At 63.1% G+C, this 26,891-nt stretch overlaps 3 protein-coding genes and 1 non-coding gene across 5 annotated transcripts in view; 1 reads left to right on the top strand and 3 right to left on the bottom strand.

Moving 5' to 3' along the window:
* The window catches only part of LOC103681774 (phospholipid-transporting ATPase ABCA7), a 22,300-nt gene extending 12,792 nt beyond the window's left edge, over positions 1-9,508 (bottom strand). The window contains exons 1-26 of the mRNA XM_040628311.1: positions 9,350-9,508; positions 8,247-8,432; positions 8,065-8,158; positions 7,732-7,873; positions 7,536-7,648; positions 7,318-7,394; positions 6,888-6,968; positions 6,470-6,680; positions 6,248-6,387; positions 5,847-5,963; positions 5,435-5,602; positions 4,974-5,191; positions 4,645-4,821; positions 4,139-4,361; positions 3,833-4,054; positions 3,556-3,757; positions 3,180-3,290; positions 2,737-2,908; positions 2,311-2,442; positions 2,070-2,209; positions 1,725-1,862; positions 1,340-1,524; positions 1,182-1,254; positions 637-839; positions 362-422; positions 3-154 (exon numbers count right to left, since the gene is read on the bottom strand). Coding sequence (XP_040484245.1) covers positions 3-154; positions 362-422; positions 637-839; positions 1,182-1,254; positions 1,340-1,524; positions 1,725-1,862; positions 2,070-2,209; positions 2,311-2,442; positions 2,737-2,908; positions 3,180-3,290; positions 3,556-3,757; positions 3,833-4,054; positions 4,139-4,361; positions 4,645-4,821; positions 4,974-5,191; positions 5,435-5,602; positions 5,847-5,963; positions 6,248-6,387; positions 6,470-6,680; positions 6,888-6,968; positions 7,318-7,394; positions 7,536-7,648; positions 7,732-7,873; positions 8,065-8,158; positions 8,247-8,312 — 3,618 coding nt within the window. The 5' untranslated portion in view covers positions 8,313-8,432; positions 9,350-9,508. The remainder of the gene's footprint in view (positions 1-2; positions 155-361; positions 423-636; positions 840-1,181; positions 1,255-1,339; positions 1,525-1,724; positions 1,863-2,069; positions 2,210-2,310; positions 2,443-2,736; positions 2,909-3,179; positions 3,291-3,555; positions 3,758-3,832; positions 4,055-4,138; positions 4,362-4,644; positions 4,822-4,973; positions 5,192-5,434; positions 5,603-5,846; positions 5,964-6,247; positions 6,388-6,469; positions 6,681-6,887; positions 6,969-7,317; positions 7,395-7,535; positions 7,649-7,731; positions 7,874-8,064; positions 8,159-8,246; positions 8,433-9,349) is intronic.
* Positions 9,509-10,496: 988 nt separating this feature from the next.
* CNN2 (calponin 2) lies at positions 10,497-17,855 on the bottom strand. The gene is made up of 7 exons (XM_040629727.1): positions 17,705-17,855; positions 13,859-13,980; positions 13,381-13,447; positions 13,130-13,267; positions 12,340-12,456; positions 12,097-12,243; positions 10,497-11,539 (listed from the first exon to the last, which is right to left on the bottom strand). The coding sequence occupies exons 1-7, from the start codon at positions 17,765-17,767 to the stop codon at positions 11,261-11,263; spliced, it is 933 nt and encodes a 310-aa protein (XP_040485661.1). The 5' UTR covers positions 17,768-17,855; the 3' UTR covers positions 10,497-11,260.
* Positions 17,856-21,692: 3,837 nt separating this feature from the next.
* On the bottom strand, positions 21,693-21,799 carry LOC121102645. Its single transcript, XR_005834763.1, has one exon. It is a non-coding gene; the product is annotated as a U6 spliceosomal RNA (small nuclear RNA).
* Positions 21,800-22,233: 434 nt separating this feature from the next.
* The window catches only part of TMEM259 (transmembrane protein 259), a 9,298-nt gene continuing 4,640 nt past the window's right edge, over positions 22,234-26,891 (top strand). The window contains exons 1-2 of one of the 2 annotated variants that reach the window (XM_040629778.1): positions 22,234-22,540; positions 26,720-26,891. The exon at positions 26,720-26,891 is cut by the window's right edge and continues 113 nt beyond it. In XM_040629778.1, coding sequence (XP_040485712.1) covers positions 22,316-22,540; positions 26,720-26,891 — 397 coding nt within the window. In that variant the 5' untranslated portion in view covers positions 22,234-22,315. The remainder of the gene's footprint in view (positions 22,541-26,719) is intronic. The other variant, XM_040629779.1, reaches the window with a different exon arrangement.

Here is a 26,891-nt window from a genome sequence, read left to right on the forward strand (position 1 = left end):
GCGGTGGCGGACTGGGAGGGGTCCCTGGGCTCAGGGCGGGACAGCTCACCAAGCTCCCCGTTCTCCAGGACGGGCTCCTCTGGCAGGATCTTGAGCCGTGTGGTCACATCTGGGCGAGCGTTGCTTGTGCCCAGGTGCCGCTTGTGGCCACTATCTGTGGGGCCGGCAGGGGCTGGGGTCAGGTTCGAGGGCTACCGTTCAGATTAGGGTCTGCATTAAGGTCAAGGGTCACAGACAGAGGGGTTTGGGAATCAGGGGTGGAGGTCCAGGCTCTGCCTTGGGCCAGACTCCAGCAAGGATGGGGACTTGGCCTGAAGTCAGGTCTGACTCTGGACCAGGGTCAGGAGGCAAGGACAGGGACCTGCATTGTTGTCCTCCGGGTCCGCGTCCACAGCACGGCCCTCCACCACCTTCAGGAAGATCTGGGGAAACAGCAGGCACCCAGCCTGGGACCCCACAGCAGAGAGCCCCCACCCCTAAGATACCGTGGGTCCCCAGGCGACCCCAAGAGACTCCCCGCCTCCGGCCCTCCGCAGGGGCCCCTCCCCTCCCTGGGATGTGCTGCCGCCCCTAAGCAGGCTGTCCTCATCCTCCCAAGGCTGCCGCCTCCAGGCAGCCCTCCCTCGGCTGCCGCACCTCTTCGAGGCTGGTGTCAGAGATCCCATAGCCGAGCAGCCCCAGCTCCGCCAGCCGCTGGTCCAGTTCGCAGAAAAGCCTGGCGAAGCTGCCGTCCGCCGCACCGCTGTAGGGCAGCGCCATCACCAGCTCGTGCGGCAGCTCCTCCACCAGCCGCGCCCCGGGCACCAGCCGCTGCACAAGGGACAGCAGCCCGGGGGCACCTGGGTGGACGGGGGCGGGGGGGGCTGCGTCAAGGGCGCTGGCGCAGCAGGCAGCCTGGTCCCCTTGGGAAGGGGTGCGGCTGGCCCCTGGGAGCCCGTCTCTGCAGCCAGGGGAGATTAGGGTGAGGCACCGGAGGGCAAGGTGTGATCTGAGGTCAGGCCCCAAATCCACATGGGGTCAGAGGTCAGCGGGAGGGTTGTGTGTGAGCTCAGCCCAGGCTGGGTTAAAGGGAGGGGCCGGGATTCGGGTTCAACTCAGGGTCAGAGGTCAAGGGTCCAGTTAGGAGTCATGAAGCCCGCTACCCTGGCCCTCTGAAAGGGCCCTGCCCCGCCAGGTCTCACCGGCTGCGCTGCCCTGGCCGCCCGGCTCCCTCTTCCACCCGGCATCCACGCTATCCTCCAAGCCAGGGTTCCCCTGCGGGCAGAAGGGCACCGGCTGCCATGGCCGCTGGGGCTGGAGCCTTGGCGGTTGGGGGTCAGAGGTCAGCTCCAGCCCTCACCTTGCTGCTGGCAGCCAGGGACGGGGGAACCTTTGCCAGCGTCAGGTAGTAGCCGGAGCCGAGGTGACAGCGCAGGAAGAGCGGGGAACCACAGCAGCACAAGCGGCCTCCTGCCACCACAGCCACGCGGTCTCCCAGCAGCTCTGCCTCATCCAGGTGGTGGGTGGAGAGGATTAGTGTGCGACCTGGGCAGTGGGGACCAAGCTGCATATACTATCCGGGCACGAGGTCTTTGCTCAAGCTGTGGCCTCTGCCAGGAGTTACCTGCCCCATGCATCAAACTCCTATCCATCCCTCAAAACCCTATTCCAAGCACTTCCTCATCAGAAACTTTCTGGCCCCTGAAACAGAATCTAGGGGAACCTGTGCCTCCCCCAACTCTTACCTTCCCGGTATTTGAGCAGCAGCTCCCAAATGCTGCGACGGGAAGCAGGGTCCACACCAGCTGTGGGCTCATCTAGGATGACGACTTGGGAGCCACCCACAAAGGCGATGGCCACTGAAAGCTTCCTCTGCATCCCACCTGGGCAGAGACGGGGGTAGGCGTCCCAGCACGACCCTCCCCCCTGGTCTTGGGCAGGGCTGCTGTCCTTCTCTGGGCCCCTTTCCCCACCCTCTGGGTCCCCCAAATCTGGTGTCTCCTCTGGCCCCACTCCACCCTCAGGATAACATCTCAACCCCCCCTCCCAGCCTCATGTGTACCGACATGCAGGCTCCTCCCCAGGCTCACCAGAGAGGTGGCGTGTCTGCGTGGCCCGCTTGGGGACAAGACCCACATCCTGCAGCAGACGGGCCTGCTCAGAGCGTCCAGCAGCTGCACTCAGACCCTTCAGCCGCCCATAGAACCAGATGTGCTCGTCCACAGTCAGCCTGCAGCCATGGCGAACACAGTGGCCATCGTGGCAGGCAGGGTCCCAGGAGCACCCAGCCCCCACTCCTCCACGCTGTACCCCAGGCCCTCCAAGACCCACATGTCAAACAGCACGTTGTACTGCGGGCAGACGCCCAGGTGGGGCCGGATGGCTTCCATGCTGGACTGGACATTGTGGCCCAGGATGCAGGCGGAGCCCCGGGTGGGTGGAAAGAGGCCACTCAGTATGGACCTAAGGATGAAGGGGTCTCAGAGCAGCTGCCCTTCGGAGGAGGAAACGGAGACCCCCAGAGAAGGGGCAAAGGCACTTAAAGGGCACCTAGTATCTGCCGGACCAAAGGTGTATTATGTCCCCACTTTACAGAGGAGGGAAACGGAGGCTCAGAGAACATGATTATCTGTGTTGTGTACCCAGAAGGAACTGGGGGTCCCGTCCCCACTGTAGAGACCCCAGATGCCTCCCCATTGAGCAGATGTGCAAGCCGAACCCCGGGGGTGGGGAATCAGGAGCGGGCCAGCTGCTCACAGCGTCGTCGTCTTGCCAGCTCCGTTGGGGCCCAGCAAAGCGGTGATCTGGCCCCGGTAGAAGTCCAGGCTGAGCCCGCGCAGGGCTGGCCGCGGGTTGCCAGGAAAGCGCTTCTCCAGGCCCCGTATGGAGACCCCCAGAATCAGGTCAGGTGATACCTCTTCCATCAGCACTGCGGAAGGAGGGCAGGTTTAACCGTGGGAGCTCTTTGAGGGGGGTGAGGGGTGCAGGGGTCTGGGGGGGTCTGGGGGACCCGGGAGGCCATGAAGGCTGGTCTGTGGAGTCAGTGACCTCTCAGGCTGGGGTCTATAGGGATCAGGGGCGCCCCGGGGAGCCCGGGGAAATGGAGCTATCCAGAGGATTGGGATCTCAGGATGCTGGGTCTTTGGCGGACTTGGGGGATACAGACAGAGCAGCGGCTGTTAGGTCTCCTTGTGCCTCACCCTCTGGGTCCTTCGGGGTGGGAGCTGGGGAGGAACCCTTGGGAGAACGAGGTCCAAACCAATAGCTTCTCCGAAAGGGAAAGTCCCACGGTTTGGGGATCCCGTACCGGCCTGGGGGGAGCAGTGCTCAGTTACCTCCTGAGCCCATCGCCCTGGAGTGTGCCAGCTTCTGGCCATACGCCTGGGGTCAGGGCATCCCGGCAGGAGACCCCATCTGCCTGCCTCCGGCCATCCCTCCAATGCGGCCACCTGTGTCTGGATGCCGGGAAGCCCCACCCTCTCACCTCTGATGGCCTCCGGGTACCAAACGGCCCCTCAGCCCAGCCTCCCTCTGCAGGTGTGCCCGAGAAGTCCCTACCCCAGCCTTAGGGCCCACCTGGGCAGACCGCTTCCAGGTACCAAGTGGCAAGGCCGTAGAGCACAGCATCAAGCAGCAGAATGCCGGAGACCTGGGCCAAGCTGAAGACATCAGCCGCAGGCCCGGTGCCTATGTTGTGCCACTGGGCGCCTTCACCCTGCTCTTCCAGCAGCGCCAGGCTCTCGCAGCCGAACCCGAAGGCCACGGGAGACAGAAGGCTCTGCGGTGGGGGCAGGTGCGTCAGTGCGTGGGCCCAGCTGAGCAAGCCCCGCCCTTGGCCCGGCCCGAGTCTCACCGCGGCCACAAGAGTCCCCGCACGCAGCTGGTCCCGCCAGGCCACGCACAGCACGTAGGGCAGATAGAGGAGGAAGTAGGCGAGGCCTGCGCAGGCGGCTGCCAGGCTGGCACGGGAGAAGAAGGTGCTCAGGAGGAAGCTCTGCACCACGGTGGCCACGGCGAAAGCCGCCAGGAACAGGAAGACCACGGCCGGGTGGCTATAGGGAAGGACGTCCCCGAGCTGCAAGAGGCAGATACGGCTCGGGCAGGCTCCCGGGTTTGCGGGGGGCGCCCTCAGCTCGCGGAAGGGCTGTCGTAGGCCCACCTTGAGCACCAGCACGAGCAGCGCCGCGCTGAGGAGGAAGGGCCCCAGGCAGCTGAGGAACCAGCCGAGCCACAGCACTGCGCTGCCGAGCCCCATGGCCTGCATCGTGCCCCGCAGCCTCGTTTCCTTCTCGCGCACCACCGCCTTTACGGTCCGCGCCACTGAGTAGATCCAGGCGAGCGTCAGGAAGAGCGGCAGCGACCGGCTCAGGACGCGCAGGAACCTGAGGCAGGGGGCCAGCTGCGGTGGAGGCCAGAGACCCCAGGCCGCCCCCAACCCGTGGGACAGCTGGCACCTGAGATCCCTGTTCCGGCTTTAGGGTCCCAGGTGTCAGCACAGTCCAGTCCCTGCGCCCAGGGACCCCACACCCTCCCGCTCGCGGTCACAGGGAGTGCTCCTTCTAAACCAGGGACCTGGACGCCATGGAAATGTTCCCCGGGGAGCCAGAGCCGCGGTCCCAGACTGAGATCTGCGGCCTGGGGGAGTGGGTGGGGGCGCGCGCTCACGCATCATCCACGTAGCAGGGGTAGGGCATCTGCTGCAGGTAGAGGCGGGCCAGGGGCTCGGTGCCGCTGAGCACGCGCACGGCCGCGCTCTCCAGCAGGTCCTGCAGGTACACGAAGCCGCCCCACACGTAGCGCAGATCAGTCAGGGGGTCAGCGGCCGGGCCGGGGTCCCAGAACCTGCATGGGGTAGAGCGGTCTGCTGCCGGGAGAAGCCCGGCCCCACCCACCGTAGACCCCCCTGGTCTACGGAGGCCCGGGCTCCGCGTATCACGGTCTCCGTAGGCAGGATGCCCCCCCAGTCCCGCTCCCACACTTGGCCCCGCCCCCACCTGTCCCTGATCTTATTGGTTCTCGTGACGGCATCGATGTCCATGCGGATCTTGACTCGCACGTGGCCGCGGCCTGCGAGCTGTGCGGGGTCCAGAGGTTCCTCCAGTCCCAGGAAGACGATGCCGGCCCAGAAGCGGTGCTCTGCGAGCAGCTCCAGCGCCCGTGCCACCAGGGCAGCTTCTGAGGGAGCCGCCTCCAGCTTGTCCAGGGTCACACACTGGGGAAGGGCCCGCACGTGGGTCCTAGGTGCCCGGGTCCCCCCCGAACCTCGGCATCCGGGCAGTGCTTCTTCCTCGGAGCCCAACTCCGTCATATTTCCGTCCGTCTTCAGGCTTTCCCTAGGATGGGGCGCTGCCCCAGTTTGGTCTCCCTCCCTGGGCTCCCCTCCTTGCCCTCGGATCACCACAGGTCAGGCCCTGCCTACCCGGCTGACAGAGCTCCCAAGCGGATGGCCCCTCACCTCCATCACACGGCCCAGCATGCCCACCAGGTGGTCCATATCAGCATGGGCCTCCTGCCAGCTGTAGCCGTCCCCACGGGGATCCAGAAAGGCGAGGAGGGCCTTGGTCTGGGCCTGGCCTCGGGATCCCGGCAGCCTCCTTCCTCTGTCCTGAGCTTGCAGGAGCCTCTGGGGGGGAAGGGGGGTTTTGCATGGGGCCTCTGGGGAGGGGAAGGGAGGGGAGGGGAGGGGCAGGGAGGAGGGGGTTGCATGGGACACTCCGGACCGTGTCACTCCTCTCTTCTCATTCCTGGGGCCTGTCCACACCCTGGACTCTACAACCCGCCTCCACACACTTGCTCAGGAGGCCCTGCCCTGCACTCTGCCCACATCTTGGGCAGGGACGATGAGCCCAGGGAGGCCATGGACCCACCTGCAGCATCGCCATGTTCCTACTGTCATTGAGGAAGTTGAACAGTTGGGGTCCCAGTGTACCCCACACCTCCTGGATGTCTTTCAACAGAGCCAGCTCCTGGAAGGTCCGGTTCACCTGTGGTGGGGGGGGCACCAAGAGAAATGCCAGGCCAGCCCTTTCAGGACACTCCCCTCCTCCGAGGACCTGCCCACCTCCCCCCGCCTCTCCCGATTTGCTCCACTGTGCCTCTGACCCCTGGCACACGCTGTCCCTCTACCTGCAACCTGGCACACCCTAACTTCTCCAAAACTCTGCTTCCACACCCCATCTCAGGAAGCCTCCCGGGGCAGGGCCCTCCCTCTGGCCTGGCCCACGCTCCCTGGGTGGAGGGAGGGGCCCAGGACCACTCCTGCCCCTACCTGGGCCATGAGCTGCCTGGTGAAGTTGGTGTTGGGTGTAAACAGCAGTTTCCCCAGGACCAGCGGCTTCAGACGCCTCCAGAGCAGGCGGGACAGCGGGTGGACTTCCAGGGACCCCATGAGCTCAGCACAGGCAGGGCCTGGGGGCGGGGGGCACCATGAAGCCCTGCCCCCGTTCCCAATGCCCCACTTCCCAGGCTGGGAACAGAGTCAGTCACTCACTCAGGCCGTCAACATGTAGGGCAGGTGCCGGCTCCCGCCCCACCAACTCCTTCAGGTGGCTGACCTCGTACCAGTTGAGGGAGGGCCCCCCTGGGATGCTAGGCCCCCGGGCACTGCAGAGGGCCTCTGATACAGCCTCCAGGGGTCCACCTGCTCCTTGGGGTCTCCGCAGCAGCGCCCGCAGCTCCACCAGGCTGGGCAGCGCCAGGAGCTGGAGAGAGGTCACCGGAGGATGCTGGCAGCCCTCCCTGCCAGTGACCAGCCTTAACAAGGGGAGGCACCCTGCCAGGAGCACCTTCTCCCTCTCCCCTTCTGCCCAAGCCCTCCAGAAATGCCCGGGCTGCCCCATCACCTCCCCATGCAAGCAGCCTACCCTTCCGGTTTGTTGGCTGGGGTGGAGGATGAGTGGGCCTCTTACCTCCTGGGCCAGGTCCGCTGCTGCGTCCACAAAGCTGCTCACGGACTTCTGGGCTTGGTCCAGCACAGAGCCCAGGGATCCCTGGGGAGAAAGACACAAGGGCAATAACGACCTTGGCGGAGCTCTCACTAGCGGTCAAGCACTTTGCCACGCTCCGTGTGGTCTGTAATCTCATAGACCCTGTTTTACAAACAGGGAAGTGGAGGCTGCGTGGCACGTGGACTTGTTCAAGTCTCTCGGGCTGGACGCATGCTAGACACAGCCTGTCTGGCCCTAACGGGACAAGGAACGTCACTCCAGGTGCCAGGGACAGCCCAGGCAAAGGCCTGGAAGCTGGAATCAGAGGACCCTGCCCCAGGACGGGGAAGCACTGGGACTTCCTGAGGGCAGCATCCCGGAGTCAGCCTGGTCTCACCCCACCCCATCTTACCTCTCCAAGCAGCGTCCCCAGTAGCTCAGTGGTCAGGGGTAGTAGGTCCTGCAGTTGGTCACTCGGCTGAGGCTGGGCTGGCAGAAGAACACACAGAAGCACAAGGTTAGGCAAAGCCTGGCCTGAGACAGCCCCGCCCTGTGCCCATTACACAGGTGGGCAGATAGAGGCTCGGAACGCACCCCCTCCCCAGCCAAGGGGCCCCTTGGCCTCCTCACCTGCTCTGCCTGCGGCTCTCAGCATTGGCGCCAGCTTTCCCAGGCTGGCCAGCGTTCTGTGGGCACTAGGGCCCCCCAGGACAGTGCGGGCATCTACCAGGAGCCGGGAGACCCTGGGGACAGAAGGAGCAGGAGGTGGGGACTGGCAGACACCCCCCGTGCCCCGGGGCCATCGCACCCATTGCCGCTGGCTCACAGGGAGTCCTTGAAGTTGCTGAGCACTCCGGGCTGCTCCGCGGGCGTGGGCTGTGGGAAGCAGGTGTTGTTCACGTTGCAGATGAGACCCTGGAGCCACGGGACGGTGCCGGCCGAGGGCAGCGGCTTGTTGGGGAAGTGGCCTGTGGGGATGCCGGCATGGGGAGCTTCGCCCGAATCTCCACCGTGTTCACCCCCCGCAGCACGCTCACTCGGACTTTCATTGGGTGCCCAGTCTGTGCTGACGCTCATTGGGGCCCCTGTGGATAGGGTGGCCCATTGCCTACCTCCCCCCTCACACACACAAAAAGAGACTGGTCCCTGGGGGGCTTACATTCATGGTGCTCAAGCGGGGGGTGGGAGTGGCGGACGGCGACCAGGATGAAGAAGAGAAAGAGCGGCCACAGCAGCTCCACCAAGAGATGGACCTGGGAGAGTGGCGGAAGAGGCGGGGGAGTGGGGGACAATGAGGGGCACCCGGGCCCCTCCGCCCTGGCCCATCCGTCCGGGCATTACCGGCTGTCTCCTGCGATACAGGAAATTCTTCCAAAGCAGCAGCATTAGCTGCGTCCAGAAGGCCATGGTGGGAATGGACAGAGCCACGGCGGAGCATCAGGCCGAGGACGTGCTGTGTGGCCGCGGGCAAATCCTGACCTTCTCTGAACCTCATTCCTCTACCCCATAGTGCAGTTCCTGGAAGCTCTGTTTGGAGCCAAACAGTAAGCACTTATTAAAGGGTCGCTGCTGTCCCTGGGGGCGGAGTGAGCCAATGCGAGCCCTGCCCGAAGCCGTCCTCGCACCTGATTGGTTGCCTGGGCTGTCGCTCCCTGCAGGGCGGGGGCCCAAAAAGCTATCAACTAATCTTCAGCTGGAGGAGCCTCGGTTCAACTCCTTCGTCACCAGGCTCCACCCTGAGCTCCCTCGGGGGCCTCCAGGTCCTGGCCCCCCGCCTCACCCCGGGCCGTGGGCAGGATCCCCCCAGCCCCCGCTCTTGCCCAGTGGCAAAGGCCAAGTGTTTACCGTGCTGAACATTTTACACGCCTGGCTGGAAGCAGGGCCCCCAGACGGACAAGCCGCGTCACCCCGCTGGGGGCAGGGCCCCCCTCTACCCACCCCTCATGTATTATTTGTCGCTGGGAAGAACCGCGTGCTCCCAAGATGAGTAAGAAGAGGCAGCGATGCGGGCTCCTGGAACCAGCGATTCCTGATGCCGCCCCTTGGCTGGAACTGCCCAGCGCTGGCCTCCTGCGTTGTTGTGCCGAAGAGGCACTGAGGCCGGGCGGCCCCACAGGCCACGCAGGAAGCTGGAACCAGGAGCCAGGACCCCCGGACGCCCCCGCCGGCCCTGCTTTCCCTCCGCTGGGAGCTGGGGCACCGGGCTTGTAGGAGCTCCAACGGGCAGAGGGGCTGCAGGTGCACGTTGGCAAGCCCCTCTCCGCTGCGTCCAATGCCCAGGCTCCTGCTCGAGAGTCGCGGGCGGGGAGCGAAGGTGAGCGAGAGTCTGCACTCCGCCCTCACCCCCTCATTCCCAGGGAACGCGCCTCCCTCCCCCCCACCCCGCACCCCGGCATCCTCGAGTCTCGAATCTCGGAGCCGGCCTCTCAACGGGACCCTCTCACCTTTCCAGCCCCCACCTCTGGCCGCCTTCCCTCCGCCCGACAGCGGCCCGGGGTCATGGCCCCTTTAAGAGGAGTCTCCCGCAGCTGGCCCTAAGCCCCCAGAAATAGACCGTCTTCACCACCGCGGCCTGCGGCCGCGCCCGGCCCCGCCCCCGCCCGCTACTATTGGCTGCCGTCCCCGCCACTCACAGGCCGGGCCTGCAGGAAGCCCCGCGCGCCTTGGGAGGAGGCCTTGAGGAGCCGGGTTTCTTAAAGGGACCGCTCTCTTGCTGCGTCACCGTTGGGCGCTGGGTGGTCGGCCCACTCCACGCGGGCCGACCTTCGGACACGCCGGCCAGGCTGTCTCCCCACATTGCATAACCGCCTGCCGTGCCGCAGCTCTCTGCCAGCGGAGGTCCCTTTCTGTCCACTCTCCCCTGGGGGACCCGGATCCTAGCCAGACTCGCTCCGTGACCCTGGGACTCCCATTTGTCCGTCCGCAAGGTGAGGGCTCGACTGGTCATCATTTGTTCATCCCACAAATATTCCTTTGGTCCTACAGTGGGCCAGACGATGGCAGGAGGGGCAGGGGGCCCACGACATTCTAAGATTAGAGTCCTGGGTCATAAGGGTCACACCATTTTGAGGAATACCTCTGGAACCCACTCGAGATGATTGAATAGATTTCCGGAGCTCGAGGTGAAGATGATACAGGCGTATGGACCCGCAGCCCCGAAGGCAGCTGGAGGGTGAGATGTATGGGGGGGAGGGGAGTGCGTGGAAAACGGAGGGGGTTTTGGTGTTGGGGCTTTGGGGATGAATAGGAGTTTGCCAGGCAGGCAACTCCAGTCTGAGTGAATGGCACAAGCAGAGGCCTGGAGGCTGGACACCAGAGCTGTCTGTGGGGCTGGGAGATCCTTTCCGACCAGCAGGGAGGTCCAGCCTCTTCCCCCCACCCCAGGTCCTGACCCTCAAGTTCCTTTTCACCCCACATTGCATTCACCCCACACTCACCTGCCCGCCCTGGGCTTCGGCTTCTCCAAGGCAGCTGTGAGGACCTGGTAGAGGCTGGCCCACTGCCCCACCCCAGGGCTCCAGGGCCCCAGGGGCCCCTCACCAGGATCCAAGCCAAACCCCTCCCCACAACAGACTCCAACTCCACCAGCAGTTTCTTCCTAAAAAGAGGTTTTTATTGCCTTTGGTCCACAGTCTACATTTCACATTATCTCTTGATCCCAGGGTCCTGGATGGGGGCCAGTCCCCAGGGAGGACCTCGGGGTGGGGATCCCTGTGCAGTACTTGGCGGAGGAGAGGAATGGGGACAAGTACGGGAAGATGGGTGGGGGGCTGGCTTTGCCTCGACCACTCAGAACTCTATTGTCCTGCCTGGGCCTCAGTTTCTCCACGACCCCTGGGGGAGCTACAGGTGAGTCTGAGAGGGCCAGAGAAATCCAGTTCCTCACAAGACCTCAAATATTTCGGACTGCGGCTTGGCCCTCTCCCAAGGGACCTCCTTCCTTCCCAGCATCCCCTTCCACCATCCGCCCACCATGGCCCTGCAAAAAAAAAAACAAAAAAAAAAAACAACTTTTTTTCTTTCATTACAACTGTCTGAAACTCTTGTGGGTACAGAAACCACAAACTGATCAGCAGAGAAAAGGGAAGAGAAGGAGAGGCAACCGGAAACCATTCAGGGCTGGTCCCCTCCCTGCCCCGGTTTCTTTCCCCAAACCCCCACGGCTCAGCCCAAAGCCTGCTGGGAAATCTGCGGCCCGCACGAGCCCCCCACCCCGCGCAGATCTGCATGTGCCTTCACCCCTTCCCCACAAGCCCTCAGCTGGCAGCGCTCAGACAAGGAGAAAAACAAGACGAAAACAGAAGAACCCAAAAACCACATGGAGCGATGTGGGGAGACACCCCGCACGGGGCGCCTCAGTAGTCTGCCTCCTCCTGGTGGTGGTAGGGGGGGTACTCTGGGGCCTCCCCGGGGCCTGGGCAGTCGCCTGCAGCCGCCGAAGCCCCATCGGCCACGGGGCCTTGCGGGCAGTACTTGGGGTCGTAGATCTGCCGGCCTAAGCCAAAGACCTGGCCGCTCTGGTTGGCGCCCTGCGAGTAGCCCATCTGCAGGGACATGGAGGAGTTGTCACACTTGTCCGTCCCCAGCTTGGTATCGTAGATGTGCCGCCGCGTCCCCGGAGCCGTCATGCCCACCTGGAGAGGGCGGAGAGCGCGTCAGGGCTGGAACAAGATGAGGGGGGAGGCCCTGGGAGCCCAAATCCCCCCACCATCCCCGGCTGTCTCTGGCCTCAGCACAAGCTGCTCCGGGGTCCTCCCCCATCCTGCTTGGACGCCCTCTTTTCTGCCTCTATGCTGGGTGGACACCCACGACCAGTGACCCCCTCCCTGGGACCCAGGGGCAGCTGGGTCCAGCTCTCCCTGCCAGCCAGGAAGCTCCCCAGGTTGGGGCCGAGGTCCCCCGAGAGCCCGAGAGTTCCAAGACCCTTATACGGATACGTGCAACGTGCAGGAGAAGTGAGAATCGCAGGGTCTCAAGACACCAGGATACCAGTCCTCTGAGGGAAAATGAGGCCCAGAGCCCGGCGGTAACTTCCCCGGGGACACACAGCAAGCTGAAGCAGAGACAGAGGAGCCACAGGCCCAGAGGCAGGAGCCAGACCCGGTGTGGGATTCTCAGTGGGAGGCGCCCACGGGGACACGGAGGAGACCACGGGGGGTGGCACGCTGGGGGGGCCGGGCGGGAGCCCCACCTGGCTGGCACACTTGTTTGTGCCCATCTGGAGGCTGATGGTTGAGTGGTCCATGGGGGGCAGGATATGGTTCTTGGGGTCGTACAGATGCCTTCTGGTGCCGTAAGCTGTCATGCCCGACTGGCTGGCGCACTTGTTTGTGCCCATCTGTGGGGAGGCGGGCAGGAGAGGTCAGGCTGCCCCTCCCCGCCCTAGATCCGGCCCTGAACTGGGGGGGCGCGGCTGGAGGCCACAGGAGCCCACCTGGAGCCCGATGACGCACTGGCCCGCCTTCATGGTGGCATCATCAAAGTTGCGCTCCTGCTTTTCTGAGTATTTGACGCCAATGTCCACGCCACTCTGCAGCCCCTTTGTTTTGGCCTGGAGGGGAGGGTGTTGGGAGTATCAAGGAGGGGCAGCCGGAACCCTCAATCCCCTGGGGATTGCGCTCCGACTTACCCCCGGCCCACCTGCCGCCCCGCCATCTCACCGCAGGGCACAGCTCAGGACAGGAGTCCTCACCAGCCACCCTCTGCCTCCTTCCATCACCTCCCGCTACCCAACCCTCCAGCGACCCACCTGCTCGCCCCACACCCGCCCCCGCCCCTCGCCCCTCCCTGGTCCTCCCGCCTCCACTCCCCACGGGGCCTCCCCAGGGTCCTCCTGAAAACACCATTGACAGGCAGTTCCCTCCTCCTGAAACGCTGTCCCAACCCTCCCTGGTCACTGGCCCCACACATGGGTCCGATTCCCCCTTCCTCCGGCTGCTTCTCACAGTTTACAACTGATTTATCATCTATAAGAAAGTGACTGAAGACTGAACCCCAGTGTCGGCTCAGGCCCCCGGCGGATGGCGCTGTGTCCGCTGAGGCTGCAGCCTCTGACAAGCTGCCCGGCTCTGGCCCGGAGCGCTGGTGAAGGGCACGCTGCCCGGTTCGCCACTGACGCCCAAGTGCCCGGCGCCTCGGGGCGGGAATGAATCCGGGGCACCTGTAAATGCACGCGGACGTCCGCGCGGGGCCCCGGTGGGTGGCTGCCTCTCTCCGGGCCTCACCTTCCCGGCCAGGGCAAGAAGGGACACTTGCACCTGTGTCATGTTCCCGCTCTCAAACAGGTCGTTGGCCTCGAACAGGTCCACGGGGTTCATGCCGTAGCTGACCATGGCCTTGATGAAGGTGGACAGGTTTTCCAGCTGGGGGGAGGCAAGGGACGGACCGTGAGGCGACCCTGGCGTGCCCCCCTGCCGGGCAGACACGCTCCCTGCGCTCCCTGCGCTCCCTGCTCGTGCCGCCACCAGCCCCTCACCTGGTGCCAGTTCTGCATGGAGCGGTTGATCTTGGGGACAGAGCCGGGCTGTAGCTTATTCATGAGTCTGGGGAGCACACATGGGGAACCTCCGTCAGTGTAGGGGAACCTCAGAGACCCGACACACTAATCCTACCCTTGGCCACACCCATGCCTTCCCGAGCAGCCTCACTGCCCTCTCCAGGCCTCAGTTTCCCCTCCTGGGATGCACGCTTCACCCGCAAGGAAGCAGAGGCCCAGGAGCGATGGCGGCCGGTGTCAGCGCCACGGCTGGGGTGTGGGGGGCTTCAGGAATTCCCACTCCCAGCGAAGTGCACAGGCTCTCCCACTCCAGGGAGGATGGAAGGTAAGGATTCTCGTGCTCAGTGACACAAGAGACGGAAGACAAGAAAGACCCGAGACCCGTTGCTGGGACAGCGAGCAGGCGGAGCGTGACTGCAGGGCGCAGGACCAGAGGGCGACCAGCACACGCACTCACGTGCACAGGATAATTCCATCCTTCAGACCCTTCTGGAAGTCGGGCCCGATAGAGAGCCCCGTGAGTCCCTCGATCCAGCTGCGGAGCTCCGCCTCCTTCTGGGGGTCATACTTGGACTGGAGCTGGAGGGGCAGAGGGCACAGGGATGGGGTGAGCCCAGGGCCGCCGGCCAGAAGCCCTGGGGAGCTCACGCAGAGACCCCACACGGCCGGCCCTCCCCTTCCCCATCGCCAGCATGGACACTCACGGGCGTGGACACCCCCCCGCCCTCCCCCTCACAGATTGGCTACTTCAGTGGACCAAACCTCCCGCGGACCTGCCCCCTCGGCCCCTCACGCTCCCTGCACTAGAGAACTGCCTCTTCTCCGCTGCTGTTTTTAAACTGCTGTGAGATGCATGTGACGTTTACCATTTAACCATTTTAAAGTGAACAGTTCAGTGGTTTTTAATACACTCACAATGTTGTGCAATCATCACCTTGGTCTAGTTCCAGCACATTCCATCACCCCAAAAGAAACCCTGTCCCCATCAGCCGTCACTCCCCGTCCTGCTCCCCAGCCCCCGGCCACCTCTAACCCCCTTCCCATCCGTGGAGGAGCCTGCTCTGGACGTGTCCCACACGTGGACTCACACGCCGCGGGGCCTTCTGCATCTGGTTCCCTCCCTGAGCGTCGTGGGCTCAGGGTCCGTCCCTGGGGCAGCGCGTGTGGGCGCCGCGCTCCTGTTCGCGGCCGAGGGACGTGCCCGTGTGTGGATGGACGCGTCATGTCTATCTGTTCATCCATGGATGGACATTTGGGTTGTTTCTACCTTTTGGTTACTGTGCACAATACTGCTATGAACACCCATGTACAAGGGTTCAGTCCTTGTGGGTATATATCTAGGAGTGGAATCGCTGGGTCACGTGGTAACTCTGTGTTTAGCATACTGAGGAATTACCAAACCCTCCTCTGTTCCTTCAACTGACCATACCAGTTACTGCCACAGGGCCTTTGCACAAGACGTCACTTCTGACTCAGATGTTCACATGGCTGGGTCCCTTCCTTCAATCCACTCACCAGTCCAGCTTGAAGGTCACCTCCTTGGAGATGGCTTCCCTGAATACCCCGGCTGTGAAGCCCTCCTCATACCGCTGTCTCCCCCACCCTGTCTTATTTTCCTTCTAGCTTTTATCTTTATACAATATCCCTCCTTGCTCATATGATCCACCCTCGAACTTTGCCCCCCAGCTCAGTGCTGTCTCCACAGTCCCTGGAGGGTGGGATAAAAATGCTCACGGTCCCCCACTGGTGCACACCCATTACCCACAAACACACACACACACCCTGTTCCTAACGGCAGCATCTCAGGGCACCAAAGGCCAGGAAAGCCAGGGACCCAGAGAAGCCCCTGTAAGTCAGGGAGACCCAGGCCAGTGTGCGGTGTGGGCAGACGCGGTCAGCCCCAGGGCGGCTCCTGGAGAGGGGAGGTATGAGGCTGAGTCCAGTCCCCGTTCCGCTGCAGACTGTCCAGTTCAGTGGGCTTTCTGCTCTCGACCCACATAGATCTTTGCCCTGGATGCTTCCCTTCCTGTCCTTCTGCCCCAACCAGGGGACCAGGACCCCAGAGCCACCTTCTGCAGACCCAATGCCTACTCTCAGCTCTGCTCCCGACTCCCTTATGACCATGGACACCGTTCTTTCCCCGTGCCTCAGCATCCCCATCTACTTTTGGAATTGTTTGTACAAGGGCCTCCTGAACCAGGCCCCACCTCTTGGTTCCTGCATGTAAACCCCATGGCAGCTTGGGATCAGGGCCAAGCTGACCCAAGCGCCGCAGAGACAAAGGCAGGGAGGCCGGCCGGCTAACTTGATCCTCCACCCCTCCCTCGCCCCCGTCCCCTGGTTCCCACAGCCCTGCAGCCCTGCCCTGAAGAATGAGAAGCTGAGCTCGAGGCTCGTCTGGACACCTGGCACACCTGCCCAGCTGGGCCGGGTCCCTGGTGGCTCCTGGAAGCCGGGGTCCTGGCCAGCCCCGCCTGCAGCAGCCGCCCTCACACACACCGCACACCCCCCCACACTGTCCAGCGGCCTTCAGCACATTCCTCCTCACCGCAAACTGCCAGGAATGCAGCTGTTGGCTCCCTGCTAAATCGGGACCAGCTGTTCCCACAGCCCCAGACCCCCCAGCCGGCCGGAAATCGATGACTGCTCAGGGACACGGTGGACATCAGCCTGCCTTCATGCCAACCAGCCAGGGGTAAACTGAGGCACACAGGGCCAAGCAGAGGGGTCCAGAGGTCTTAACGCCCTTTGAAGTAGCTGGTAAAGTGGACAGGCGTGGGTTTCAAGCCACAGGAAGCTGGCTTCCAATCCCGGTGCGGCCCGAGTGACCCTGGCAAGCTAGTCGTTGTCCTGCCCATTCTCCAGACCTGCAAACTGAGGGCCGGTCACGGGGAGCCTTCTGAGCTCATCCCAGACAGAGCAGGTCTCAGCATGCCCCATCCCACTCGGTCTGCGGAAGCTGCCTGCACACCGCCAGGGTGCCACCCACTTCCTGCCGCCCCAGGGGAGAGGCAGGGGCTGCCTGCCAGGACCGGTGGCCCGCAGACGCTGGAGGCAGCGGGTCTCAGTTCGAGTCCTGACTCGGCCGCCCACAAGCTGTGTGATTCTGGGCAGCTGCTGGGACATCTCTGAGCCCCAGGTACAAACTCATGGGGCTCTTAAACTTCCTTGGCATCGAGCGGGGCAGCATGCCCGTGCCCGCACCGGCGGTGGTGTGTAAACGTTCACCCCATGCAATTGTTGCTGGAGCGAAGACTGTGCTTAAGGAAGGTTCTGGAGCCTCAGTTCCTCAAGCCTCAGCCTCCTTCCGTCTAGGGGCTGGAGGGAGGCTCCTGGGAACTCACAGAGGCCATGCGGTCTCCCTCCAGTCTGCGGCCCCCGGGGTGCCAGTGGGGCAGGTGCCTGTGTGGGGCTGGGCTGGCAGGGCTCTCCATGCCTTCCACATGTCCAGGCAGGCTCCCGGGGGCTGCTGGCTGTGGGGCCACATTCCCAGGTGTCTGGAGCGAGGGTGGGCAGGGACGACAAACTCCCCTCCGGCTGGAAGGGCCTTGAGCGACGGGCCTAGGACATCTCCCTGGGTCTGGGATCACCCCCTGCTCCCCCTTCCCTAGGACAGACCCTGCTGTGTGACCCTCCACAGTGTCTGCCCCTCTCTGACCAGATCAACAAGTGCTTTCTCAAAAGTGGCCCCCCAGGCCTCATCCCGTGCTTCCAGGTTTTAGGGTTACATTCAGGGGGCCCCGAGCATCCTGTAGACCCCTTTGTCGTTGCTTTAACTTTGTCAGATGGGGACAAAGAGAAGGTACCAGGGAGCAGCTGGGCAGCCCCTCTGTTCCAACTTCCCCCTCAGTGCCGTCCCCCCCCCCAGGTGTTAGAGGTGGGGAAATTCCTGTGGGGGGGCCACACCCTTTCAAAACAACGCAGGGCCCGCTCCCTTCCCCTCCTGAAGCTTGTGTGGCCAGGGAATGAGGAAGGGGCCGCCGGGGTCCCCTCAGGCCCTCAGGGCATTCTCAAGTCCTGGTAGCGCTGGAGGGGCCGCGGGCTGTGGGGCTGCGAGCGAGGGAGGGGGTTCAGACGCGACAGGGCTGGAGGAAGGGGTGAGACCCAACCGCCCCTCGATGTTGGGGGTGCCGGACCGCAGACCTGACCGCTCCCCCGGAGTTGAGGGAGCCTCGGGGAAGATACCCCCGGCACACCAGACGTTAGGGGGGAGGGGGCCACTCTCTTCCCGGGGCTCACGCTGGGGAGCCTGGCGGGGGTCCCGGCCTCGCCCGGCGGGCACGGGGGCGCGCCCCTCACTCACCCGGTTCTTGACCTCGGCCGACAGCCCGTACGAGGGCCCCTTGTTGAACTGCGTGGAGCTCATGGCTGGCGGAGCTGCGGGACGCGACGGGACGGGCCGGGCCGGGCCGGGGCGCCGGCGGGGTACGCGCGGGGCTGGGCGCCACGCCCCCGCCGCTGATTGGCCCCCGGCGCACATGTCCTTATAAGGCCGGGAAGCGCCGGATTCCTGCGGCCCGCGCTTCCTGAGCCCCCTCGCCGCCCCCGACCCCCGCCCCGGCGGGGCACCCTGTCCCCGCGCCCGCAGGGGCGCCTCGGCCCCGCGGAACGGCCGGGCGACGGAGGCTGGGGCCCCGGACCGCCAGAACCAGGCAGTCCTGCCCTCTCCCTGCTGGGAGACCCGAGGGGGCTCTGTCACCCTTCTGCGCGGTGATGGGGATTGTTGAGCGGGACTCCCCTGGGGCACGAATGAGGACCCCTCTCTGTCCCACGGAGGCGCCTCCCGCTCTACCCCCTTCCGGGAAATTCCCACAGCCGGGTGGTGGACGAGGGAACTGTCCATCTCAAAGGAGGGGCCATTGGAGCTGGGGCTTTGATGGCTGAGTAGGAGTTTGCCAGTCCGAAAGGGACAGTGTTCCCGGCAGAACAAAAGGTGCAGAGCCCTGAAGAGACTGTCAGTGGTTGAAAGCATGTAGAGATGAATCAGACAGGTTAGGGAAGGGGGGTTGGAATGAGAAGGGGCTTTGAATTTCCCACAGAGGAATGATAGGGAATGGTGAGGGAATAGAGCAGAGACTTGAGGTCAAGAGATGTCCTGGGGGTAGAGCTGACGCTGTCAAGTTTTCCAGGCCAGGCACACACTTGGTGCTCAACAGGTGGTGTGTGCGTGTACAGGTAAATCAATAAATTAATAAATAAATGACAATAAATGAATTCTCTTGTTCAGTAACTCATTCATTCATCCACTGACACAAGTACTCACTGCTCGAATGCTCCCTGTCATGGCTTCTGGGCCAGTCCCTTGCTAGGAGATGCTGGCTCACGGGAGATCTTAGCTCTGGCCCTGCCCGTTCCTGGAAAGACGGAGCTGGGCACAGACTCCCACCCCTGCCCCATGTGAGCAAGTCCAGGACAAAAAGAAGAGTCTGAAAGAGGGATGGAGGAAACTGGAGGGGAAGTGGGGGCTCCGCTAGAGGTGTCAAAGAAAGCTGCATATAAGAGGGGACATGGGAGATGGGGTTTTAAAGCATGAGTAGGAGTTTGATGCATTTGACAAGCAGCTCATTGGGCTCTGTGAGGGCTCAGAGATGACTCACCCCCACCCCTTCCCTGGGAAGCACACCTCCCTGGTTCCTCACTCCCTGCGTATCTGTTACCTCTCTGCTTCTCATTGTCCCATTCCATCTATTCAGGGTTCAAGTCCTAGCGGGTGGTTTGGGTGAGTCCGTGGGTCCCAGTTTCCTCGTCTATAAAAGGGGGAACCAGTGCACAGTGGGGAATCAACAATGAGACAGTGCAGCTCTGAGTGTGGGAATAGTGCGGTTTGTTGGTATCTAGGTGGGGAGCTGTGAGGGGGTAGGGTCCTGGAGCAGGGGGGAGGAGGTCAGGTAGACTCCTTGCAGGTCCTGCTGGGGCATGGAAATCAGTGCGACTCACGGCGCCGTGGAGAATGACAGCAGGAAAGGTGCTCAAGCCTGTCGCCTGGCCGCCGCCCCAGCCTGTGGTGGTCAGTGGCTGCCAGCAACGTGTGCATGGGGCTCCTTGCCATTCCCAGCCCCTGGCGTTCGTCCAGGGACCCACCAGCGACTCTAGGGACACCATCTGTCCTGGGAGGTTCTGGGGCAGAGAAGCTGGGTGTGACGCCTGCCCGTGTCCACCGCCCTATGTCCGCCCTGTGCTCCCTCAAGCAAGCATGTTCGCAGGGCAGTGGCTGCCTGCGTTCTGACGACCGCCCCCCCCAGGGACGGGGTGGAGGGGGCGGCTGGCAGCTCTGCAGCCTGGCCACCCCCACAGACGAGCCCTCCAAGTGTGGTCGGGCGCCCGAGGAGGCCCAGGCTTCCCTTCATTAGATTTTAATTAATCCTGGCTTAAAATTAAATTCAGATTTTGCAACACATCTGAGCACATTCGGAACAACTTGGGGATGTGTGTGTTTCCGTGTTCAGCGTAAGTTTTACACAACCCAGCTACACTGAGTACTGAGCGGGGGAGACCTCATGCAGAGAAAGGGGTGGACTGAGACCTCGCTAACTTTCCATATGGATTGTCTCTGAAGCTTGTCAGTGGCTTAAAATTTAGAGTCACGAGTGTGGTCAGTCTCACGTTTCTATCGGCCAGCCTGAGCCAAATCCAGATTCCAGGTTTTCTTTCGTTCTGTTTTTTGGGATGGCCCTTGAGCTGACAATGGTTTTTGTACATTTTTAAGTGCTTGAAAAGAATGCTCTTCTGCGGCTCGTGGAAATCATTTAACATTAAAGTGTCAGTGTCCAGACGAAGTTTTATTGGCACCTGGCTGTGCCCATTCAGCTACGGCTGCCTCCGTGTTACCGTCGTGAGCAGAGCGCTCGCTGGGCTGCCACGCTGAGAATATGGGCTTTTTGGCCTTTTACAGAAAATAGTTTGCCCACCCAGGTACTAGACACTCAACCTCCCAGAACCCAAGAAATCCAGACTCAGACATCTCCAAACTCAAAATCCTGGGGTCTGGAAGCCTAGGATATTATAATTTTCGAAACTCTGCCTGAGGACCTCAGATTTCTGGGATTACGTAATTCTGTATAATTCTTCGGCCTCAGCGCCCCCACTTGGAGCTTGGCTTCAAATCCCGACTCCCCCCTTGGCTGTGCGGTTTTATGCAGCAATGACACTTGGCTTCTCCAGGCCTCCTCCCCCCATCTGGAAAGCTCCTTACAGCCCTTGGGGTTGGGGTCAGCGTGAAACAGGTTAATCTGTCAAGCACTCCCAGCAGCACTGGGTAATCTGAGATAAGGGTTGCCCAGTCAACACACGTCAGTATCTTAGGAATTCTGGCCTCCGTTGGGAACCTGGCAAAGAGATCGGGGGCCTCTGCAGCTGCCCTCTGCCCATGACCCCCGGGGTCTCATCATTCACCCAGGACTGACCCCTGGGGAGACCGCAGGGGGTGTGGAATGATGCACGGGGAAGGGGTGTCAGTCCTCCTCTGGGGCAGGACCTTGGACCTGTGGGGCAGGAGGCCACAGCTGGAGGACCTGGGGTTACAGGGCTACCCCAGAGCCTCAGCCTCAGGTACTGGGTCGGGGGGCTGGGCCTGGGGTCTCTGCGGCTGGGCACGGGGGGTGCAGGGGTGGCAAGGGCCCTGGGGCACCGTGAGCCGCCTTCCCCACGTGCAGCAGGCCTGGTGTCCACTGTCCTTTACCAGGGCAGCCGCCCAGGCGTCCGCATCCCGTGCTCCCTGTCTCCCCGTCCGCCTGTCCTTCCGTGCTTCCTGCTGTGGCGGGGGCCGTGGCGTGGGAGCACCTGACATACAGTGGGCACTCAATGAATGCTCATCGCGTTATTTCCTTGGCGGTTAAGAGGCCTGTGGAAGATGACTGAGGGAGGGGGCACGTGGAGTGTGCCTCCGAGGCTGTGTGCTGTCTGGACAGGAGGGTGCTGGGGTGGGCAGGCACACTGGTGAGCCCAGCGGCAGCCTGGAGGCGGGCACGCCTACGGGTCCAAGAACTCCTACCGCAGTTTCCGAGACTTTTTCGGGGAACGGGTCCACACTGTGGGTGGTCCCGCATTGGCTTGCAGAGTCCTGTCCACGCTGTCGTCCCCTGGTGGGCCACGCTTGCGCGGGTGGCGGATACGAGCTGCGCGCGGGAAGCGAGGGATGGTTGGTGACCCTCCTGAACCACGCAGTTCTCAGAAGGCCCAGCCAAGTGACGGTGGCACGGCACTCTCTAAAACCGCTCTTTCTTCTCGCGCATGCAGCAGGCGCACTATAGATGCTCGTGACGACACACCTTCGCTCTGAGCAGCCGCTGAAGCAAAATATGGAACGCTTCACGAATTTGCGTGTCATCCTTGCGCAGGGGCCATGCTAATCTTCTCTGTATCGTTCCAATTTTAGTATATGTGCTGCCGAAGCGAGCACGACGCTTATTGCTCACACAGGACTATTTAAAGTTCAAAAATAAAATCGCTTTACAGTTAGGCCAAACTGATGTAACCGCACTCACGGTAATTTTTCTGGAGCTCCGTGTAAATGACTATCTCCTAGTATCACGCCTGCTTTGAGTGTCTCTGATCACGCTAAAACCCTGAGATTTTAGACTAATTTAATCGCCCAGGTGCCGCTTCGCGGCCGCGAAGGCCTGTGGGGGATGATATGCAAAAGACCCAGACCAGACGCAGCCCCGCCCCTGGCCAGGAGAGAGGGCGGGGCGGCCGTGGGCCGGCCGCCGCCATCCCAGGGTTCCCCGCGAGCGCAGGGAAGCCGCTCTTGCCGGCGCGGCGACTCGCTGGCGTCAGCAGGCCGCGGAGGCGGAAGATGGCGGCGGCGGCGGCGGCCGGGCGTCGGTGAGCAGCGCGGCCGCGGCAAGAACGGCCGATGGCGGCCGGGAGGTGCCCTCGGGGACCTGCGGGCCGTTAGGGCGCGACGGTGGGCGGCATGTCGGAGCACGCGGCGCCCGGGGCCCCGGGGCCCGGGCCCAACGGCGGCGGCGGCGGCCCGGTCCCCGCGCGCGGGCCTCGCACCCCCAACCTCAACCCCAACCCTCTCATCAACGTGCGCGACCGGCTCTTCCACGCGCTCTTCTTCAAGATGGCTGTCACCTATTCGCGGCTTTTCCCACCCGCCTTCCGCCGTCTCTTCGAGTTCTTCGTGCTGCTCAAGGTGACCGAGGCCCCGACCCCCGACCCTTGACCCCAGCGGCCGGACCCTCCTCCCAGGTCTGCGACCTCTGACCCCGATCCCGCCGGGGCAGCGAACCCCTCTTCTTCGGGCCCCTTAATCTTGCGATTGGTGGCCCCTGATCCCGACTGCAGAAACTCACGCGCAGTGCTCTCCAGGCTGCGCCCCCGGCCTCACCCTTTCTCGGGTCCCTCACCTCGGGGGGCTGGAGCCCGGGAGCCCAGCTTTGACCTGCCAGGGATCTCCTCCCAGTCCCGGGACCCCTGACCGTGCTGCCTGGGATCCTCAGCCCTGTCCTGGCCCAGGCGTACCCCTAGTCTTGGTCTTCCCCGAATCCGGGGGATTCCAGACTCCCCTCTCCTCTCCCCACTGCCCACCTTCCTGCATTGGAAGCCACTCCCCATTTCCAACTTCACCTCTCCTTTCTTTTCTTGGGGCTCCCCCCTTCCTTAGATCTTCCACCGGCCCCCTCCACTTAGCCTCTCAGGGGAACGTGACCTAGCTGAGGACGCCTCGCCAGGGTTAGTGTCGAAGTGACAGCCAGCTCTGCTGCCTTAGCATGGGGCCTTGTGCGAACCCACTTCCCATCTTCCCTCCAGTGGCGCAGAAGTGTCAGCCATGACCACAGCTCCGGGAGGCCTAGCCCTGGCCTAGGTCCTTCTAAGAAGGGGTCTCACTCCGATGTCCTTGCGGCCCTTTGGAGAAGGTTCTGTGTTCCTGAGCAGAGTGCTGGTCCGGGTTGGGTGGATGGCCATTTCATTTCCTGTCAGAGTGCTCCACACTAGGGCTGGAGATGCTGAGATCACCAAGTGAGCTTTGGGTGCCTTGTCTGCGGAGAGGGGCCTGATGCTGGCATTCGAGGCACCCGGGGTGCTGGCCAGACCAGGTTGGTCAGGAGCCGGGTGCAGACCTGGATGTTGGCTCTGGCCTGCCATAGTCTACGGGAAGGCCACTGGTCCCTTGTCTGTGAGACTGCCTGCTGCTGTGTGGAGCCAGCCTTCCTGTTCCTCCCTCCGCACAGCCCCCCAGAGCATCATGGGTCCCCTCGGGAGGATTCCTGAATCGGGGTTCTTTGGTTGGGCTCCTGAGTGTGTAGACAGAAGTCTGTGTGTGGGCATGATTTCCTGGTTAGAGACGAGAAGGCGCTCAGCCTCCGCTGAGAGCAGGTCCTGGTCGCCTCAGTTCTGTCCCACCGCTTCCACACTTGGCAGCAGAACGTGTGTTTGCGCCAACCTGGCGTACAGATGTCTCTGGCGTAGGTCGTCAGGTGTCCTGGGAGGCTCTCAGACTCCTGAGCTCTCCTCTCTGGACCAGGGTGCTGGGCCGAGGGATCTGTGGGCTAAAGCCTGGAGGCCTCATGTACCTCACGAATCTGCCCGACCCCTAGTGTCTTGTTTTGCTCATCTGCACAGTGAGGGTCTGGGACCAGCTGATTTGTGAGGCTAGGGCAAGTTCCAGAAAGCTCCGTGTCTTTGCTTCCTGCCTGCCCAGCTTCCGGTGCTCTTGCTGCAGAGACCGAGGTCCCTTCGTGGACTTCCTCATAGCTGTCTCTTCTGTGGTCCCTGTTCAGCTAAGTTCACGGCCGTGAGGCAGCCCAGACCACCCAGTTCCCCGTCCCGGGCCAGCCTGTGGGGGAGCAGGAGGCAGTGAGTGACTGGGGCCCATGTTCCAGCAGCCCTGGCTTCCACCTCTGCTGGTTTTCCTGGCATCGAGGCCAGACCAGGACATCCCGAGTCCTGGAGCAGCGGGCACTAGGTGCCCCAGCCTGTCCGGTTGGACTCTGAACCTTGGGCAGCCTGACCCTGCAGCCACTGAGCAATGCCTGCAGGGTAATGAGGGCTCTGATATTCAGTGCCTTTGCTACTCCCTCCCCTCTCCCCTCTCCAAAGAATGGAGGTGACCCTCAGGGGGTCACTGTGATGTGTGATAGGTGTGTGGAGTGCTCCCAGTGCTGTGAGTGGGAGTCCCTGAACACATTCTCTGTGCCCCCTCCTGCCTGGTCCTGGGACGCAGCATTGAGAGGGCAGAGCAGGAGGGAGGGAGAGAGCAGAGCGTGGGATGAGACAGGTGGGGCAGGGTCTGTGTGGGATCAAGCAGCCCCAGGCCTCAGCGAGGCAGCCAGAAGTGGGTGTGCAAAGGCACTGGGGCTGAAAGGTCAGCAAGGCCAGTGGGGCTGGATGTGTGGGGTCACATGGAGTGGCAGAGATTGGGGGGCTGTGGGTCCCCATGCAGGGTTGGCTGCTGCCTTGCCTGGGCATATATGGGTGTGATAGGTCTTTGGAGGCACCAAAGCTGTGTTTACCCCCTTGTTCCTAATGGGGAAACTGAGGCCCAGATCAGGGCAGACCTTGTCAGGTAGGGTATCAAACTCCTGGCCCTGTCTCTAGGGACTTACCCACTTAGCCAAGGGCAGTAGACCTGGGGCCTTAGGGCAGGAGAAAGATGCTGGTGGGGAGACCCCCTTGAGTGCTGGAGAAGGCACCAGGGTGACATTGGGGACTTGGGGGCCACTCTGGGATCACACACACTGGTGCCACCAGCCCCCCCTCAGTTCATGTGCCCTTCCCCGACACTCTGTACTGGGTCTGTTGGGGATGTATCCTGCACTGTTCCCTCCCCTGGGGACCCCCTGTCCAGCATGCCCTCTGGGTTTAATTCCCAGCTCCACCTCTCTGGGCCATGTGGCCTCTGCCTTGGTTTCCTCATCCGCGAACTGGGGCAGTGGCACACCTGTGTTCCCAGAAGTGCCTGGGCAGCCCCTGGCACCAGGCCACACTGCACGTCCGCCCTTGTTTGTGAGATGTTGGTACATTAGGCAGCGCTGTCCTTTAGGCGGGCGGTGTGCTTGACATCTGGGCCTGGAAAATGTGGCCAGGAGCTTAGCACAAGGCACAGCTGTCTGCCCTCGTCCTGTGGCTGCTGTGGGCTGCAGTCCTTCCGTCTCCGGCTCGGTAGTCTCCAAACACGGTGCTGGGGGGAGGGGCTGGGTCATGAGGGCACTGGGTGGGCTGGCTGGGGGGGGGATGCTCTGCAGGCGTCCCCGGGGGGCACTTCTGGCGGCAGGCAAAGGAAGTACAGCTCACGTTGGCCCACGAGAGGCGGCTTTGGAGCGAGCGCATCTCTGGGGTCGCGGTGGGCTCCTGGCTTCAGGCGGAGCTGGGTCCAGGATTGCGGCTGCATGCTCAGACTCGGGGCTTCTGTGTCCCCCTCAGGTCACAGCCCCCGTGGCCGGGCCAGGATGGGAGTGTGTGCTCTGCTGCCGGTCTGCAAGGCAGGCGGCCCCCAGCTGGCACTGGGGGCATGTGCGGGGCTCTTGGCGTCCCTGCCGCTGGCCGTGTGGCCAAGGGTCGCAGGCATGTTGAAGGCTGCACTGGCCTGAGGAAATGCGGCCCCTGGGGTCACCAGCTCCTGGACACCCAGTTTTCCCAGAACAGTGATGGCTGTCACATCAGGCCAGCGGGGCCCTTTTGCCAAGGGCGGGGGCCGTGGGTGATACATGGGCGTGTCTCCCGAGACGCAGCATCCAGTCTGGGGGAGTGACACTTGGCCAAAGGCCCCATGAGAAATGCAGCTATCAGACAGTGACGTGGGCTCCCACGGGGAGGGCTGGCCTTTTTGATGCTCCTGCTTCAAGGCCAGCAAAAGGTGCCGTTGTTGGGGTGTCGTAGGACAGTCTCACCCACCAGCCCTCCTTCCTGCACTGCTAACAAGGGGCAGGTCACTCTCTGTGGGGGGGCCAGCCTGGGCACAGGGCTGAACAGCATCCCCGGCCCAACCCATCCATGCCAGGAGCATGCCCAGTGTCCCCTGGGGGCAGGATCCCCCTGGGTGAGAGCTGCACTGTCCCCATGTTACAGATGGGACATGCCTCAGAGAGGCGCAGCACGCTGGCCCTGCCAGCCCAGGAGGGGTGCAGAGGGCACTGGGCCGGGCATGGGAGTCTGTTTGTAGCTGGTGAGGTCAGGGGTGCTCTGAGGACAAGGCAGAGCGTGACGCTGCTGGGCAGGCCCGTTCCCAGTCTGACCCGTCCCCAGGGGAGCGTCCTGCACGTGGCCAAGAGGGATCCCCACGTCTCAGGGCCGTCCCGGGACTTGCCGCGGCCCCTGCTGAGAGGGGCCTCCCGGTGCCCAGGCTTCCGCACTGACCGTCCCCTGCCCCCAGGCGCTGTTCGTGCTGTTCGTCCTGGCCTACATCCACATCGTCTTCTCACGCTCGCCCATCAACTGCCTGGAGCACGTGCGGGACAAGTGGCCAAGGGAGGGCATCCTGCGCGTGGAGGTCCAGCACAACTCGAGCCGTGCGCCAGTCTTCCTGCAGTTCTGTGATGGCGGCC

Source organism: Ursus maritimus, unplaced genomic scaffold, assembly GCF_017311325.1.
Source record: "Ursus maritimus isolate PB19 unplaced genomic scaffold, ASM1731132v1 scaffold_14, whole genome shotgun sequence".
Classification (NCBI taxonomy): Eukaryota; Metazoa; Chordata; class Mammalia; order Carnivora; family Ursidae; genus Ursus; species Ursus maritimus.

Bases quoted from the DNA above. Each gene is read 5' to 3' on its own strand.
- CNN2 (XM_040629727.1), bottom strand. From the start codon at position 17,767: ATGAGCTCCACGCAGTTCAACAAGGGGCCCTCGTACGGGCTGTCGGCC. The intron at 13,268-13,380 runs GTGAGGGGCTGG...GCCTCCCCCCAG, and splicing joins CCATGCAGAACTGGCACCAG to CTGGAAAACCTGTCCACCTT. The intron at 12,244-12,339 runs GTGGGCTCCTGT...GCCTCCCCACAG, and splicing joins AGTGCGTCATCGGGCTCCAG to ATGGGCACAAACAAGTGCGC.